This window comes from Euprymna scolopes, chromosome 19 (assembly GCF_053919585.1).
Source record: "Euprymna scolopes isolate OS-2025 chromosome 19, ASM5391958v1, whole genome shotgun sequence".
Classification (NCBI taxonomy): domain Eukaryota; kingdom Metazoa; phylum Mollusca; class Cephalopoda; order Sepiida; family Sepiolidae; genus Euprymna; species Euprymna scolopes.
This window is the reverse complement of record NC_136500.1, coordinates 57253659-57267369: the sequence shown is the minus strand read 5'-3', so window position 1 is coordinate 57267369 and position 13711 is coordinate 57253659. Positions and strand designations below refer to the sequence as shown.

General features: G+C 37.9%; 1 protein-coding gene and 1 pseudogene across 1 annotated transcript in view; one reads left to right on the top strand and one right to left on the bottom strand.

Moving 5' to 3' along the window:
* The window catches only part of LOC145303599 (aromatic-L-amino-acid decarboxylase-like), a 159078-nt gene extending 146581 nt beyond the window's left edge, over positions 1-12497 (top strand). Inside the window, exons 12-13 of the mRNA XM_080145152.1 lie at positions 2056-2157; positions 11235-12497. Of these exons, the coding sequence (XP_080001278.1) occupies positions 2056-2157; positions 11235-11432 (300 nt within the window). The 3' untranslated portion in view covers positions 11433-12497. The remainder of the gene's footprint in view (positions 1-2055; positions 2158-11234) is intronic.
* On the bottom strand, positions 811-927 carry LOC145240632 (5S ribosomal RNA; annotated as a pseudogene).
* Positions 12498-13711: the final 1214 nt, after the last annotated feature.

Here is a 13711-nt window from a genome sequence, read left to right as displayed (position 1 = left end):
TAGATTAGTACATTTGTAATAATAGTAAGAGTGTTGGCATATAGGACTATGCTTCAGACTCTTAAATACTATTTGATGTTTGCTTGTTAAAAATATCCAGCAATTTAAGATGAGTATCAAGGGTAAATGAAGTAATATAAAAATATCTGTAGTAGACGATGTAAAGGCAGTTTTCGGGTCACTTTCAACTACAGTCGGCCACTTTTCTTTTACATTTTTCTCATTATCAATATTGTTGGACTACGAATATAAAGAAAACTTGTTTTTATTTGATATTGCTTTCTATCAACAAATTCTTGAATCAAATCATTAGAGAAATTAATTTTATTAGAATACTTATTGATACATAATAAACTGGATTGCACTTGTGATGGGTCAGAGAAAATCCCATGAGATGCGAGGGTTGGTATTTTGTAATAGTAAGCTAAATTAGTAGGTGAGACTAAATCAAACATATAGAAGGTCGAAATAACGTTTTACTCACATTAGAAAATGAGAAAATGAAATTATAATGGTTGCATTTAGAAACTTAAGAGTTAACAGATGATAAAGCAACCAACGTTTATAGAATCAATAAGTTAATATTTTTTTTACTTAAACGTCGTTTGATTAATAATTCATAAATTTTATGGTAACTTCCTTCAGTCTTGACAGACTATGGATAACAATTGTAAGGGTGCATGCGCATGGAATTTTTGCAGCAATGAGTTGCGCAATCTCAACCACACCACTTTTGAATCAGCGTTGTTAAATACCAGTGGCAAGTAGAGGTTCAGGACGACTGGGAACAATGCCGAGATAAGCGGAGAGCACATACAGTGCCTAGAATTCCCAAATGGTCACCCATCTGGTACTAGCTATGCTCAACGTTGCTTAACTTCGGTGATCTGACGAGAACCGGTATGTCAACGTGATTATACCGTATAATGAATCTCATACAGGCATTAGGACGGACAGAATCCAATGTTGACCTAATGCATTCATATAACTTGATTCATCAAAAATGCGACCTTACAGTTTGTATCCTCTGTTCCTACTTCGGATCTAACTACATCATTGATAAGACTATAAATCTCTCTCAGTTTCGAGTCGACGGTAATATTTAATTAGTTGAGGAGAAGCCCCCTTGAAGACAGTAAAACAAAATAGACTTAAATATATCATATTAAGTTATTAACTAATCTGAACCCAGTCTCTAACTACAATTTTCTTCTTTATCTAGTACTTTAAATACGTTAGTGTCTCACTTAAGTTCCAATTAAAAGCTAATTTCTTGAAATTATCTTTAGCGCGTTTAAACTACTATGTTACACATATCAAATTAACCGATCGGATTTTTACAATACGTCATCCCTAACCTTAACTGCCAATGTTACACACACACACACACACACACACACACACACACACACACACACACGCACACACACACACACACACACACACACACACACACACACACACAACACAACACAACACAACACAACACAACACACACATACCGCCGCACATTCACATGCTTACGCTTCAACACATCGCAGAAAAACATACACACACCAACAGCTTCAATATTGTAGTATCGGATCCAGTTCACAAGTTCGAACCCCCCCCCCTTAAAAACAAACACAGGAAAATCGACATTATGGTCCAGTTTAGTCAATCCCTATTTAAAATAAATATTTAATTTCGACTAGTTAATATTCGTATTTGAATAAGGTTCACTATCAAGTCATTCATTATTTTTTTATGAATCAGATGGTTATATTGTCGGCATTGGTTTTCTCCAATATTTTTCTAGTTTGAATTTTTTCTAGAAATACATCGAGTATTTACGTGAGAAACCACATTAAGGTTGCTAACACCCTAAGTGAAACTGGATTCGACCTTCCCACACTCAGTTTGTCAGTCAGTATCGTTAACCATTTCACGACCGCCACCTCCCCCTCATTAACAAGTAAATTTATCATTATCAGATGAAGCTGGTTTATCCATCATTGATTATCGATTATCTGATTCCTTTCATTCTGTCTGATATATTCACTCACATTCTTACAGGATATAAAACTCGCTCATAAATTCGAAGATTACATCAGAAAAGATCCAAGATTTGAAATTTTCGGCGAAGTCATCATGGCGCTTGTCTGCTTCCGGTTAAAGGTCAGTAACTGACAATGTTTTTGCACTATTCTTAATTTATTTTTCAACTCTTTAAAAATGTCTCCTTTTTGTGATTGCCATTCTTTATTTCTAAAAATAATAAATAAAAGAATGCAAAGAGAACAGTGATCTGTCATTGCCAATAGTGTAAAGACATGAAACATAGAGTTAACTCCGGGCATCAATCATATTCAAGTTTTTTCGGTTCTCATAATAGTTCTCAGTAATAGATTATTTTCTTGAATGTTTCGGTCATACAATCAGGAAGTTGGCCCCGGGCATCACCAAGATATCACCAGGCCTCTGCGGGCCACTGATTAGGATCAATAGTTACAAAATAAAAGGAATTGCAAGAATCAACTTTAATTATTAAGTAGGGCTGGGAATGTGGCATTATAAAACGGATGGACTAGGTGCACTTGTAACCGGGAAAATACTAAACTTATACACGTTTGTAGAATTCCTTAAATTCATATATAGGCGTACTAAAATGTAAATGTAACAAGGCCGATAGCCATTAGCCGCGTGCTCTCGTGTAATGAATGAATGTGCGAATGTAGGATTGACATGAAATTCTTAAAGATAAACTAAAATGACCGAAAAATGGGCTGAAATGACTTAAATAAATAAAAAGTAAATGACTTAGAGTGACTTTAATGAACTTAAGGATGAATTGAATGACCGTAAGAATGACTTGAATGCTTAAAAATAACTGGAATCCTTAAAAAAACAACTTACATAATCTGGAGAATGACTTGACTGGCTTTGAACACTGACTGGTTGTAAAGTGGGTGATCATTTACATTAAATAAATACAGAAAAGTGATACCCCACTTTATATCACAAACGTACAAACATAAGTACAGTATGTAGTAAGAACATATACTACACTTTGATCTTGGCCAAAAGGGTGTTTACTTGCTCCCCCACCGAGCAAATTAGGCACAAGGCTGATTTTTAATGTGAGGAGTGAAGGGGAAATGGGGACCAACTCCCAGGGGAGTAGGGGAGCTGGATAGTGACAATTGGTATGAAGGGTTGCCTCTACATTGACCAATTGGTATGAAGGGTTACCTCCACATATGGTCTTTGCTTGCGGTATCTGCCGGAACAGATACTACACTTTGAGATATTAAATCCTTTATTTATGTTAAAAATTCATTGAAAATCAACAATGAACAAAAAACTTAGGCACATGGCCAACTCAAAAGGGAGGATTATTATCGTTGATCATCCTTGTCACTCCAGAACTAAACAAAATCAAAAGTTTCTCCCAGCTAGTATCTTCTTTCACCATAATACCGCATTCACCCTTTCACACTGAGGGATGTCCTACTTAACTCCCAATTTTTATTGACGTGTAAAAACAAAAAAAGATAACAATAAAAATGGTACAATAATTCATTTGTGTCGAGGGCGGGAAAATAAAGGGGGGGGTGATTAGTAGGACCCTCCCAACTGCCCGTTTCACTAGGTTTGTAAAAGGAACCTCCCTTCTGCGGGTCACTCTCTAAGTGGGGATGCTCTCTAGATGTGGGTGAATAGAGAAAATAACATTTTGTGGGTAAGGGATGGAGGTTAGTTTGTATTTCTTTCTCTCCAAGATGGGTGAAATTTAGAGGAAGGTATGAAAACAAAAATTGCAAGTAGGAGGGGGTGGGTATCTTGGAGGCTTCCTAATCGGGGAGGGATAGAACACACACTCAGCTAGCTGAGAGGCTACTTGTTTAATTTTACTTTATGGACTGTGCGTTCAACACCTAGGCGGGGAATACGTATTCAAATTTGGCTCCTCTTCGTACACACAGACTTGCTACATGTATCCATCTTCTGTCAAATGCCACGCGATGCAGCCTTCTTCTATCACATCTGATCTTCACCTGTAGTTGGTGTTTAAAGAAAGCGATCAGATCCTGATCAGAAAAAGGCAACACCCCCTTCGGTAACCTTGCAGACGCGACATCCAAATCACCATTCTCGCCGCGGCCAGGATTATAACGTAGACCATTTGTCTTTCCCGGTCCCATGGCGGCCTCACGTTGTCCACGACATTGGATACGATTGGATACGATAATTGGGCGAGGATGCTCCGGCTCGATGCGAGCCGTCACTTTGCTGACATACGACCAGTACCGGCGGAGTTCGTGACAATCGAAGAAAGCGTGATCAGTCGTTTCTACAGCCATTGTCCCACAACGGGGACAATCAGGCGACTCCAAAAACCCGGAACTGCATTTTATGTTGTTGAGTGGAAGTGCATTTTGGGCCAATCGCCAGGTCAAAGAGAACTCCGAATTGTTCAGATGACTCGAACCTGGCGCCCAGCTCCACGCGGAGCGGATCTCACTCTGCTGCCAACCCAAATGCGTGCATGGTAGGTGGTCGGCGGCCCCCCTCACTAGATCCCTGTGGAGTTCCCTATGGATAGTAGTCACAAGGCCGCTGGACCTTGGTAGTCGTTTTAGCGCGGCTCTGCACTCTTTCATGTAGATCTTTCATGATGGCTCTCGATAGAAGGGTCGAGAACGAGGTCAAGGAAGGCGGCAGTCACTACGAGGTGCAACAGTTTGTCATCTTGCATATAGTGGCTCAGGAAGGCCAACCTCTCACGTCTCGATGACACTTCAAGTCACGCATTCCCAAGCCTCCCTCACTCGGACATTGAATACAGACCTGTCTGCTCACCCAGTGTCTTCCTCTGTCCCAAAGAAGCAAGGACAAGAGTTTGACGAGAGTTGATAGGTGTTGTGCAGGCAGGGGAAGGACGGCCAGTCGGTAAAGGATGATAGTAAAGACGTAAGTGGCGCACGCCTCAGCTCTACCCTTTAAGGAAAGTTTCCTAGGAAGCCACGAATTGACTGCAGCCTCCACCTTTGACCGTACCTCCAACAAATTTTTGTCAAGCTGGAGACCCGGTCCAAACCACATGCTGAGGATTCGAACCGGGCCACCGTCCAGCTGAAGGGTACCGGGAGGTTGGCGTTGCCACTCCAGGCGCCCAATCGCTGTCCTACCAGCTTGCTGCGGTTTATCTTGATCCCTGTAATTCTTTCGTACTGAGCGAGCGCCTCCGACACGATCACGATGTCTCTGAAGCTCGACACAAAGACCGTGACATCATCGGCGAACGCGAATACCTTGGCGGCTGAGCCACCGAGTATTGCAATTCCGCATAGGGCCGAATTTGCCTCCCCACGTATCAGCTTGCGGAGCAGGGATTCCAAAGCCAGGACATAGAGCAGGGGCGACAGTGGACAACCCTGACAAACTGACCGAGAGATAACAAAGGGTTTCGAGCGCTTTCTGTTGACTTGCACGACGGCTGTGGGCTGTCGATACATGACGGAGATCCACTTGCAGAAGTCCGGTTGTAAACCGGCGGCCTCTAAGGCAGATGCCAAGAAACGATGGTCGAACCTATCGAAAGCTTTGGACTGATCTAAGTTTATCAGCACAGCTTCCGTGTCGTCATCTATCCCTCCCTCTAGGATCGTGCGTATCAGGTGCAAGTTGTTCTGAATCGATCTCCCCTTCACAGCGTAGTTCTGTTCCGGTTCAACCAACTCGCCTATAACAACCTGCAGCCGATTCGACAGGACCTTGGCCAAAATCTTCAACTCTGTGTTTAGCAGAGTTATGGGCCTGTAATCGTCTAACTCTTCCCCACCATGCCCGTCACCTTTCCTGAGCAATGTGATCACTCCCTTGGTGACTTGCCCTGGGATGGATCCATGAGCAAATCAATGGTTGAACACATCCGTCAGAAGATGCAGAAATATAGGCGACAGCCTCAAATACAGTTCGTATGGCAGACCATCGAGTCCCGACGATCTGTCACAGCTGACCTGCTTCAGCGCAGTAAAAACCTCCCGCTCCGTCACCCGGTCCTCGCAACTAACCGCTCTAGCCGCTTCCAGGCGAGAAGAGTCAGCCAAATAGTCGCTAAACTCAAGGAGTGGAAGATCGGGCTGCTGTGTAAAACGCTCTTCGAAATCTTCTCGAAAACCTTTGCAGATCTCCCGAGTCGATTCCAGGGTGCGTCCATCCGGATGTCTTACCTTTGCAATGTACTTGTCTGAGCCACGCCTAGAAATTTCACGACGCGCGTCAGTGTTGGAGTTGACTGCTTCATTGCCTATCTTTCTAAGCCTAGCTCTGACTACTTGACCTTCATAACGCTCACTATTCTCACGCAGAAGGTCCTGCTTAGCTAGTTCCTGACTAACCCTATCACCCTCCCCTGTAGCCCGGGCTAATTTCTGTTCTAGCTTCTTCGTCTTAGCCTTATCTAGTGCGAGGCACGGAGCATACTTGACGGAGAAGGTTCTAATTTTGGTTTTTAGACCTACGCACCACTTACTCCCGATAACCGCCACCACTAGTGCTTTTTGAATTAATTATATTAGCTTGTCTTGGAAGTCTTGTATCGCCAGAAGGGGGGTGTTTAATTTCCAGTGAGCCACTAACTTAGGCCTATTTCCTAGCTTCAGCCGGGCCATAACTAGTTTATGGTGCATCTGGCCTAGCCAAGTGAACGTGGGACAAGATAAGAAGTCTACTTCGCCTCTCCTAACTAACATCCTGTTCAAGTAAGTGTTTGGATTGGAGGAAACACTATTGGTCCACATCCACATCTCCCGCCCCGGATGTTCGACCCGAAACCTGTTGACCAGACCGCATCTAGCCATCAAATCAGCCAGGCTGGACTCGCACATCTCCGACCCTCTAGCTTCGCCTCCTACCTTATCTATCTCGGGGTCTAAGATAGCATTCCAACCCCCCATTAGCACTACCCGCTTCCGACAATCTACAAACGCATCGAGCTGACTGAAGAATGAGATCCTCTCACGAGCGGTGCTGGGCGCATGAACCGCAATCACCCGAAACACAAAATCTTTTACCTGGCTATTCTTCATCTTTTCAGACCTCGGTCAATGAAGAATGCAACTTTAGACATTGTTTGTTATTTTAGTCGATATTCAGAATTCCTTTTTACGAAGATTTCCCCATAGTAAAAACTAACCATAGTAAAAACTAACCTTGTGCTGAACTTTGGTCTTGTAGCGAGATAAGTAAATAAGGATTTCCAATTAATTTTTATATAAAAACGATTCAAACTTCTTTTTATTTGTTACACAAAGACTTAATAAACTAAGAAAATTTATATTTCGTTAGACCTTTCTAACATTTACACAGTCTAACAAAACTAAACCAACGCTACCAATAATATATATATATATTTTTGATATACCTTAAAATTTTTCCTTTTTTTTAATTATACTCTTTTTTCGGTTTCATTAGTTCTTATTCTCAGAGTATTCTTTTCTAACGCATCAGGAAGGAACGTTTTAAAGCCAGTTACGTAAATTTCTATTTTATATTCTACTTTTTCATCATCATCATCATCATCATCATCATCATCATCATCATCATCATCATCATCATCATCATCATCATCATTTTGATTATCTATTGTTATTATGTATCGTTATTTATTATTTATCATTTATTAATATTTATTATATTTATCATTTTTTATTAATTCTTTGATTATGTTTATCGTAATTTGTCATTATTTATTATTATTATTATTATTATAATTATAATTATTATAATTATAATTATTATTATTATTTATCATTATTATTGTTATTGTTATTATTATTATAATTATTATAATAATAATTATTTATTATTATTATTATTATTATTATTATTGTTATTATTATTTATTATTATTATTATTATTGTTATTATTGTTATTGCTATTATTATAATAATAATAATTATTATTATTATTTATTATTATTATTATTATTTATTATTATTATTATTATTATTTATTATTATTATTAATATTGTTAGTATTATTATTATTATTTATTATTATTTATAATAATAATAATAATAATAATAATAATAATAATAATAATAATAATAATAACCTAACATTACTAACCGGAGATAAGCTGTATAGGAGTTTGTTTTGGACTTTTCCGATCATTGAATGCCCCCCCCCCCCCAAGTTAAACAGTTATTCTGGTCACCTAGAACAATTCCCATAACACGAGAGTTTGGCCTTGATCATCTACACAGGGACAGGGTTGGATGAGGGATTCTGGTTATTCTATTTCATCAAGAAAAGTCCGCCAATCTAGGGACATAGGTGTGGCCACACGTCACGTTGTGATTGCTTTTTGTTGATCCGCGGGCCACAGCCCTTTACCGGCGCTGAGGTAAGTATTCCTCTTCCGATAGATGTCCCTTGAAAAATAACTCAAGTTGACCGTCCGGTAGCAATATTAACAACTTCGCAGAAGCAATAAGTTAAAACTCCAGTGGTTGATTTTCTTTTTATAAAAGTATATTAACAGAAATATATAACTGCAAAGTTCTAATATAATATCACTGTACAAAGATAACTTTATAGGCAGTTGAAATTGAATCACTTCAAAGTCTACAGTTTAACACGTGTCGACTACAGTGCTTTCACCAAGAGAAACAGTCACCCATAATTCCGAATTATATTTTCGTATATCGTAACTCTCGTTAGTGGTGGAGTAATGCCAGACACATTAAGGAAAATCGTCTTTTCTTTCTTTTTTATTTTGTTACTAACAGTGTGCAGATACGAGGTATGCGGGGGGGGGCTTTTGTCAGCAGTAGTGTTAAAGCAGTACATTAACCGCAGTAGAGGGTTTTAGTAAACCACAAATCTAATTTTTATAACTGAGTAAATACCATATATGGCAAAAGTATTTAACCAGAGTTCTTTCTGTTTGCGAGAGAAAAGTTGACGGCCTGATTCAACGTCGGCGTAATTTGCAGCGGTCAGGAACTTCAAGATCTCTTCTCAGCTCAAATCTGTTCAACTCTCTGTCAGCTGTTTTCTCAACTGCCTTCTCTTAACTCTCTATCAACTGTCTGAAATTAATCGCGCATAAGCATATATAATGCGGTGATGGGTGGAGGAATGGAGCTCCCAAGTTAAAACTAGCCAATCGGAGATTGTTATGACATATCCCCTTCTCTTCTGATTGGTCCAGTGCCAATCGCACGTAATCGCTTATCGAGGTGAATTTCTATCGAGCTGTTTTCACGACGGGCATCCCTGGGAGATGACCTCAGGATCAGGTATTGCCCCCCCCCCGATCGTAACCCAAACAACTTGCAGTTCGACCACCAGAGGTCGTTGGGACACATTATTATTATTATTATTATTATTATTATTATTATTATTTGGCCATCCGTAATTATGAAAGTTTGATGTATTCTTGCCCAGGCCCTATTGTTACTAGATCAGGCTATCTGAAGATATCGGCTTCATGTCCTAAATATATCAAATATTGATATGGTTGTTTTTGCTTTTATTTTCCTTTGCAAAACCCAAACATTTTCTGCAAAATAAAAGAACTAAAAAATATAATTTTCGTCCGCAAAACAACCAAACGCCATCGGAAAATATTTGAATATATAAAGATATTGAAGCATAAAACTTGTTCCAAAATTAATGGATTCGGTATTAAATAATCCGAAAAGCTTTATTACATCCTCGATCCGATGTCGGAGCACAGAATTAACTTTGGCTCTAGCACTAGGACTTATGGTTAGTGCGTGTACCGGGTTTCGTTGAAGCGTAAGGGATTTTACCACCGAAGATGCGCCACCCGAATGATTCCCTTTAGATATTCGACCTTGCGGTATGAAGGTTCTTAGCTAACTTCAGTTGGGTTAAGGCAAATAGAATGTTAGGCTTGTATTCCGTGTAGTCCTCCGTGCAAAGGGTTATGAAACATAGTTAAAATTAAAGAGCATGGAGTCGGCAATCCAACAGGAAAGAAGAGTGAGCCACACAATGAGAAAGAGAAAACGAACATAATGGCAATGTTAACTCAAAATCAGGATTGATATGACATAAAACAAAACAACGAAACCAAACATCATTAAAAACTATTTGAAGATATAAATAACTTGAAGCATAAAAGTTTTGTTTTTTCAAAATTGTTTGATTCGGTATTAAATAACTGTAGAGTTGAATGTAATAATCAAAGAGGAAAGCGTCCCCGTGTGTGTGTGTCGTGCGGTCATACAACTTACCTTCGCATGGGATCTGAGAGAAAGAGAAATTAAAGATGGCAGCCATGGATTTATAAGGTGTAGTCTCGTGGAATCTCATCTTCCACGGCACATGTATGCAAATGGGTGGGGTCAGTTTTCTGATAAAATGTCTGTTGGCAGAGGCAGTGCTGGAAGTTGAGAGAGAAAGTTGTCAGTGACGAATTCTAGCTGGACTTTTGCGTATTGTATTTCGTTTATTTTGTTTTGCTGTTTACCAGCCCAATTAACGCTAATAACTTGAAAAGAGCTGATATTCTGTAAAACGAAGCACTCTAACCAACCGAACTTTGTCAAATCGCTATATTGGATTTAATAGTTTAAAACGTTTAAGATTAAACTTTTATGTGTTTGAATTTGGTGGTTTTTTAATCGAACAGAAATTAAAAGTCATTAGAAAATTGTATTTCTTGCTGTTGCCAGAATCATTTGTATGGCAAAAGTGTACTTAAGTTGATTTCATCTTATTTGTATTCATCGGACTACTGTTCCTATCTTGAGTGTGATTTTCTAAACGTTTCGGTCGATGTAACATCCGAACTTTTTCAGCTATATCTTGTCGAACTCGGGAATGTTTCTGCTGAACTCGGGAATTTGAACGGAATTTAGAAGGGAACCCTTAATTTACTTCACGGAGGTAGCATGCTCTTGTTCCATCAGCCATAACTGGATAGAGATCCTAAGTAATTTGCAATTAAATTTTTCGGTCGCACACACTAAGGATTGAACCTTCAACGTTCAGGAGAATATCACTTTTTATAATTGATTTTTCCAAGTACTCTAACCACTGCGCCACGGGGCCCTGCAGAGGTTACATCGACCGAAACGTTGTTAAAATAACACTCAAGATAAGAACAGTAGTCCGATGAATCCAAATATTACGAATAACCAATCCTCATATCAAAAATCCAGAAACGTTAAATTGATTTTTATTTATTTTGGTGTTTTTTTGTTTTATCCAGGGCAGCAACGAAATTAATGAAAAGTTAATTAAAAATATAAACGACGATGGCCGAATCCACATGGTACCTTCCAACGTAGACGGAACTTTCTTCCTGCGTCTATCCGTCTGTACGACCCGAACTAAGAATCACGATATCGATTTCGCCTGGAAGGTTGTGTCCGAATTGGCTGACAATCTGCTGAAGACTAACAACTGAATTCAAAACGCATGACGTCACGACTTAGAAATGTTGCGATTTTTGTTGTCTGTCAGTTCGTTTTAATTGCGTTTTTGTTTTATTCTGAAAAGATATAGATCAAACGTTTTAGTGTGATGCTATTTAAACAACTTCCACGATTGACTAAAACTATGAGCTAGTCGATCTTTTCCAGGGATAGCTTTTGCTTTTTTCCCAGTGGTTCATAAATTTATTCCTACATAATTTTATTCTATTTTGCTGGCAGGGAGCTTAGTTTGCAATTTTGTATCCCGATGTGTGCCCATTTTTTTTTTAAATTTAGAATACTTCTGCAGAGTAAAACTTAGTGCCCAACGGATATTCCTGTAGATTGTTTACGGAAAATTACGGAAATTAAAAATAACAAATTATAAGGAAACGAGGCGCTGCACTTATATAGAAGGAATTTTACTTAAAAAAAAAATAATAATAACTTGTGGTGAAAGAGCATGACGCCAAAGACAAGCCATTTTCTCCTGAGAAAGTGTCCCACACTCGCCGATGTACTTTGAAAATCTGGTCGATACGAATTTTGTATTTTAAACCTACAAAAATGATAAAAATCAAATACAATGAATAAAACGTGACTGTATGTTTAAAATGCAAAATACACAGATGTCAGATTTTTAAGATTCACCGCCGCATGCAGACCATTTTGTTAGGTGGAAGTGGCGTGTCTCTGACGTTTTGTTGTCACTACAGAGATTTCTAGTGATAAAGAGGTTTGTATAGACGTCTGCGATAGATCAAGTTATCATCTCACATTCACGCTGTATGGTTCTATTTAAATGTCATCCGGAAGACCCAGCATTTTGGAAAAGCTACAACCTGGACATACAAAATATCCGTTCATGTTATAGATCATCATTAATTAATTAATTAATTAATTTATGTCTCTTTATGTTATGCGAGTTAGTATTCTGGTGTTGGTTGGGAATGCACGAAGACCTCCATGTATTCCCGCTCGCAGCCTTGAACAGCATATTATACTTTTTATTTTGAATGTTAAATTTTTATCATTTTCAGAAGAAAAAAAAAAGAAAATGCTTCTCTTTGGATGGATTTTTTGTCTTAAAAAAAAAATCCTTCGATGTTATTGTGAAACGAAACTAATACAAAATGCATACCACCATTGTGTTCCTCGTAAAATTTTAGTCGAAAACGTTGTATCATGTTTTTGTAAGGCATTGTTTTCAATAGCACCTTGGTAATGTCATATACAGAACATTTATATATTGATTTTCAGGATATATATATATATATATATATATATATATATATATATATATATATATAAATACATACATATATATATTAATATAGCATAATGTAAATATATATATATGTATGCATGTATCTCTCTCTATATCTATATCTATAGATATATAGATAGATACATAGATACATAGATACATAGATAGATACATGCATACATAATATAGCATAAAGTAATACCTTTGCTATTTAAGGAACAAAATTCTATATCGCCCAAAACATTTTTATTTGCAAACATTTATTGCTGATTTTCTTTAAAATGTACATTACTAGCGAGGGGAGGGCGGTCGTAAAATACGCTTAAATATGATGCATATGCATATATGCATGCATTTATGCATACATATATGCATATGAAAATTTATGCATTGAAGAGAATCACTGAGTTAGCTTGATGGGATTTTACAACTCGACTTCCTTAATTATCAATGCTACAAGATACTAATATTAGCATTGAAACAAGGAAATATGAAATACAACAAATAAATGCCTTCAAATAGAACAAATTCAATATCCAAATAAAAGAAAGCAAAAGAAGAAAAAACATATTTATTAGTAATGGAGATTTGGTATCTGCCTGTCTTAAGCCAACCCATACTATTTTTCTATCATTTTACTATTGTACGATCTTGAATGTTCAATTCAGTTTATTATTTCATACTGATATACTGTCTTCCAATGCTCAATTCAAGGCATAGTGTAGTAGCTGTTCTCCGGTAATTTTACCATCTTTCACAGCAGTACTTCCTTTTTGTGGAGTTATCTGCTCTGTTAACTATTTTCAAAGATATTACCTACTCTTTTGGGAGGGTAAGCGTAATATAATTACGTTCATCCAGATATCATTCTTTCTAAAAGAGGAAACACATATTTGCTTGTATAAGAAATTGTTTCAATCAGCAAAACAATGCAATATATAACCGTGTGTGGTATTGAGTAAAGTAAACGCAACTATAAAACTGGTGAAATGTTTCGCACATACT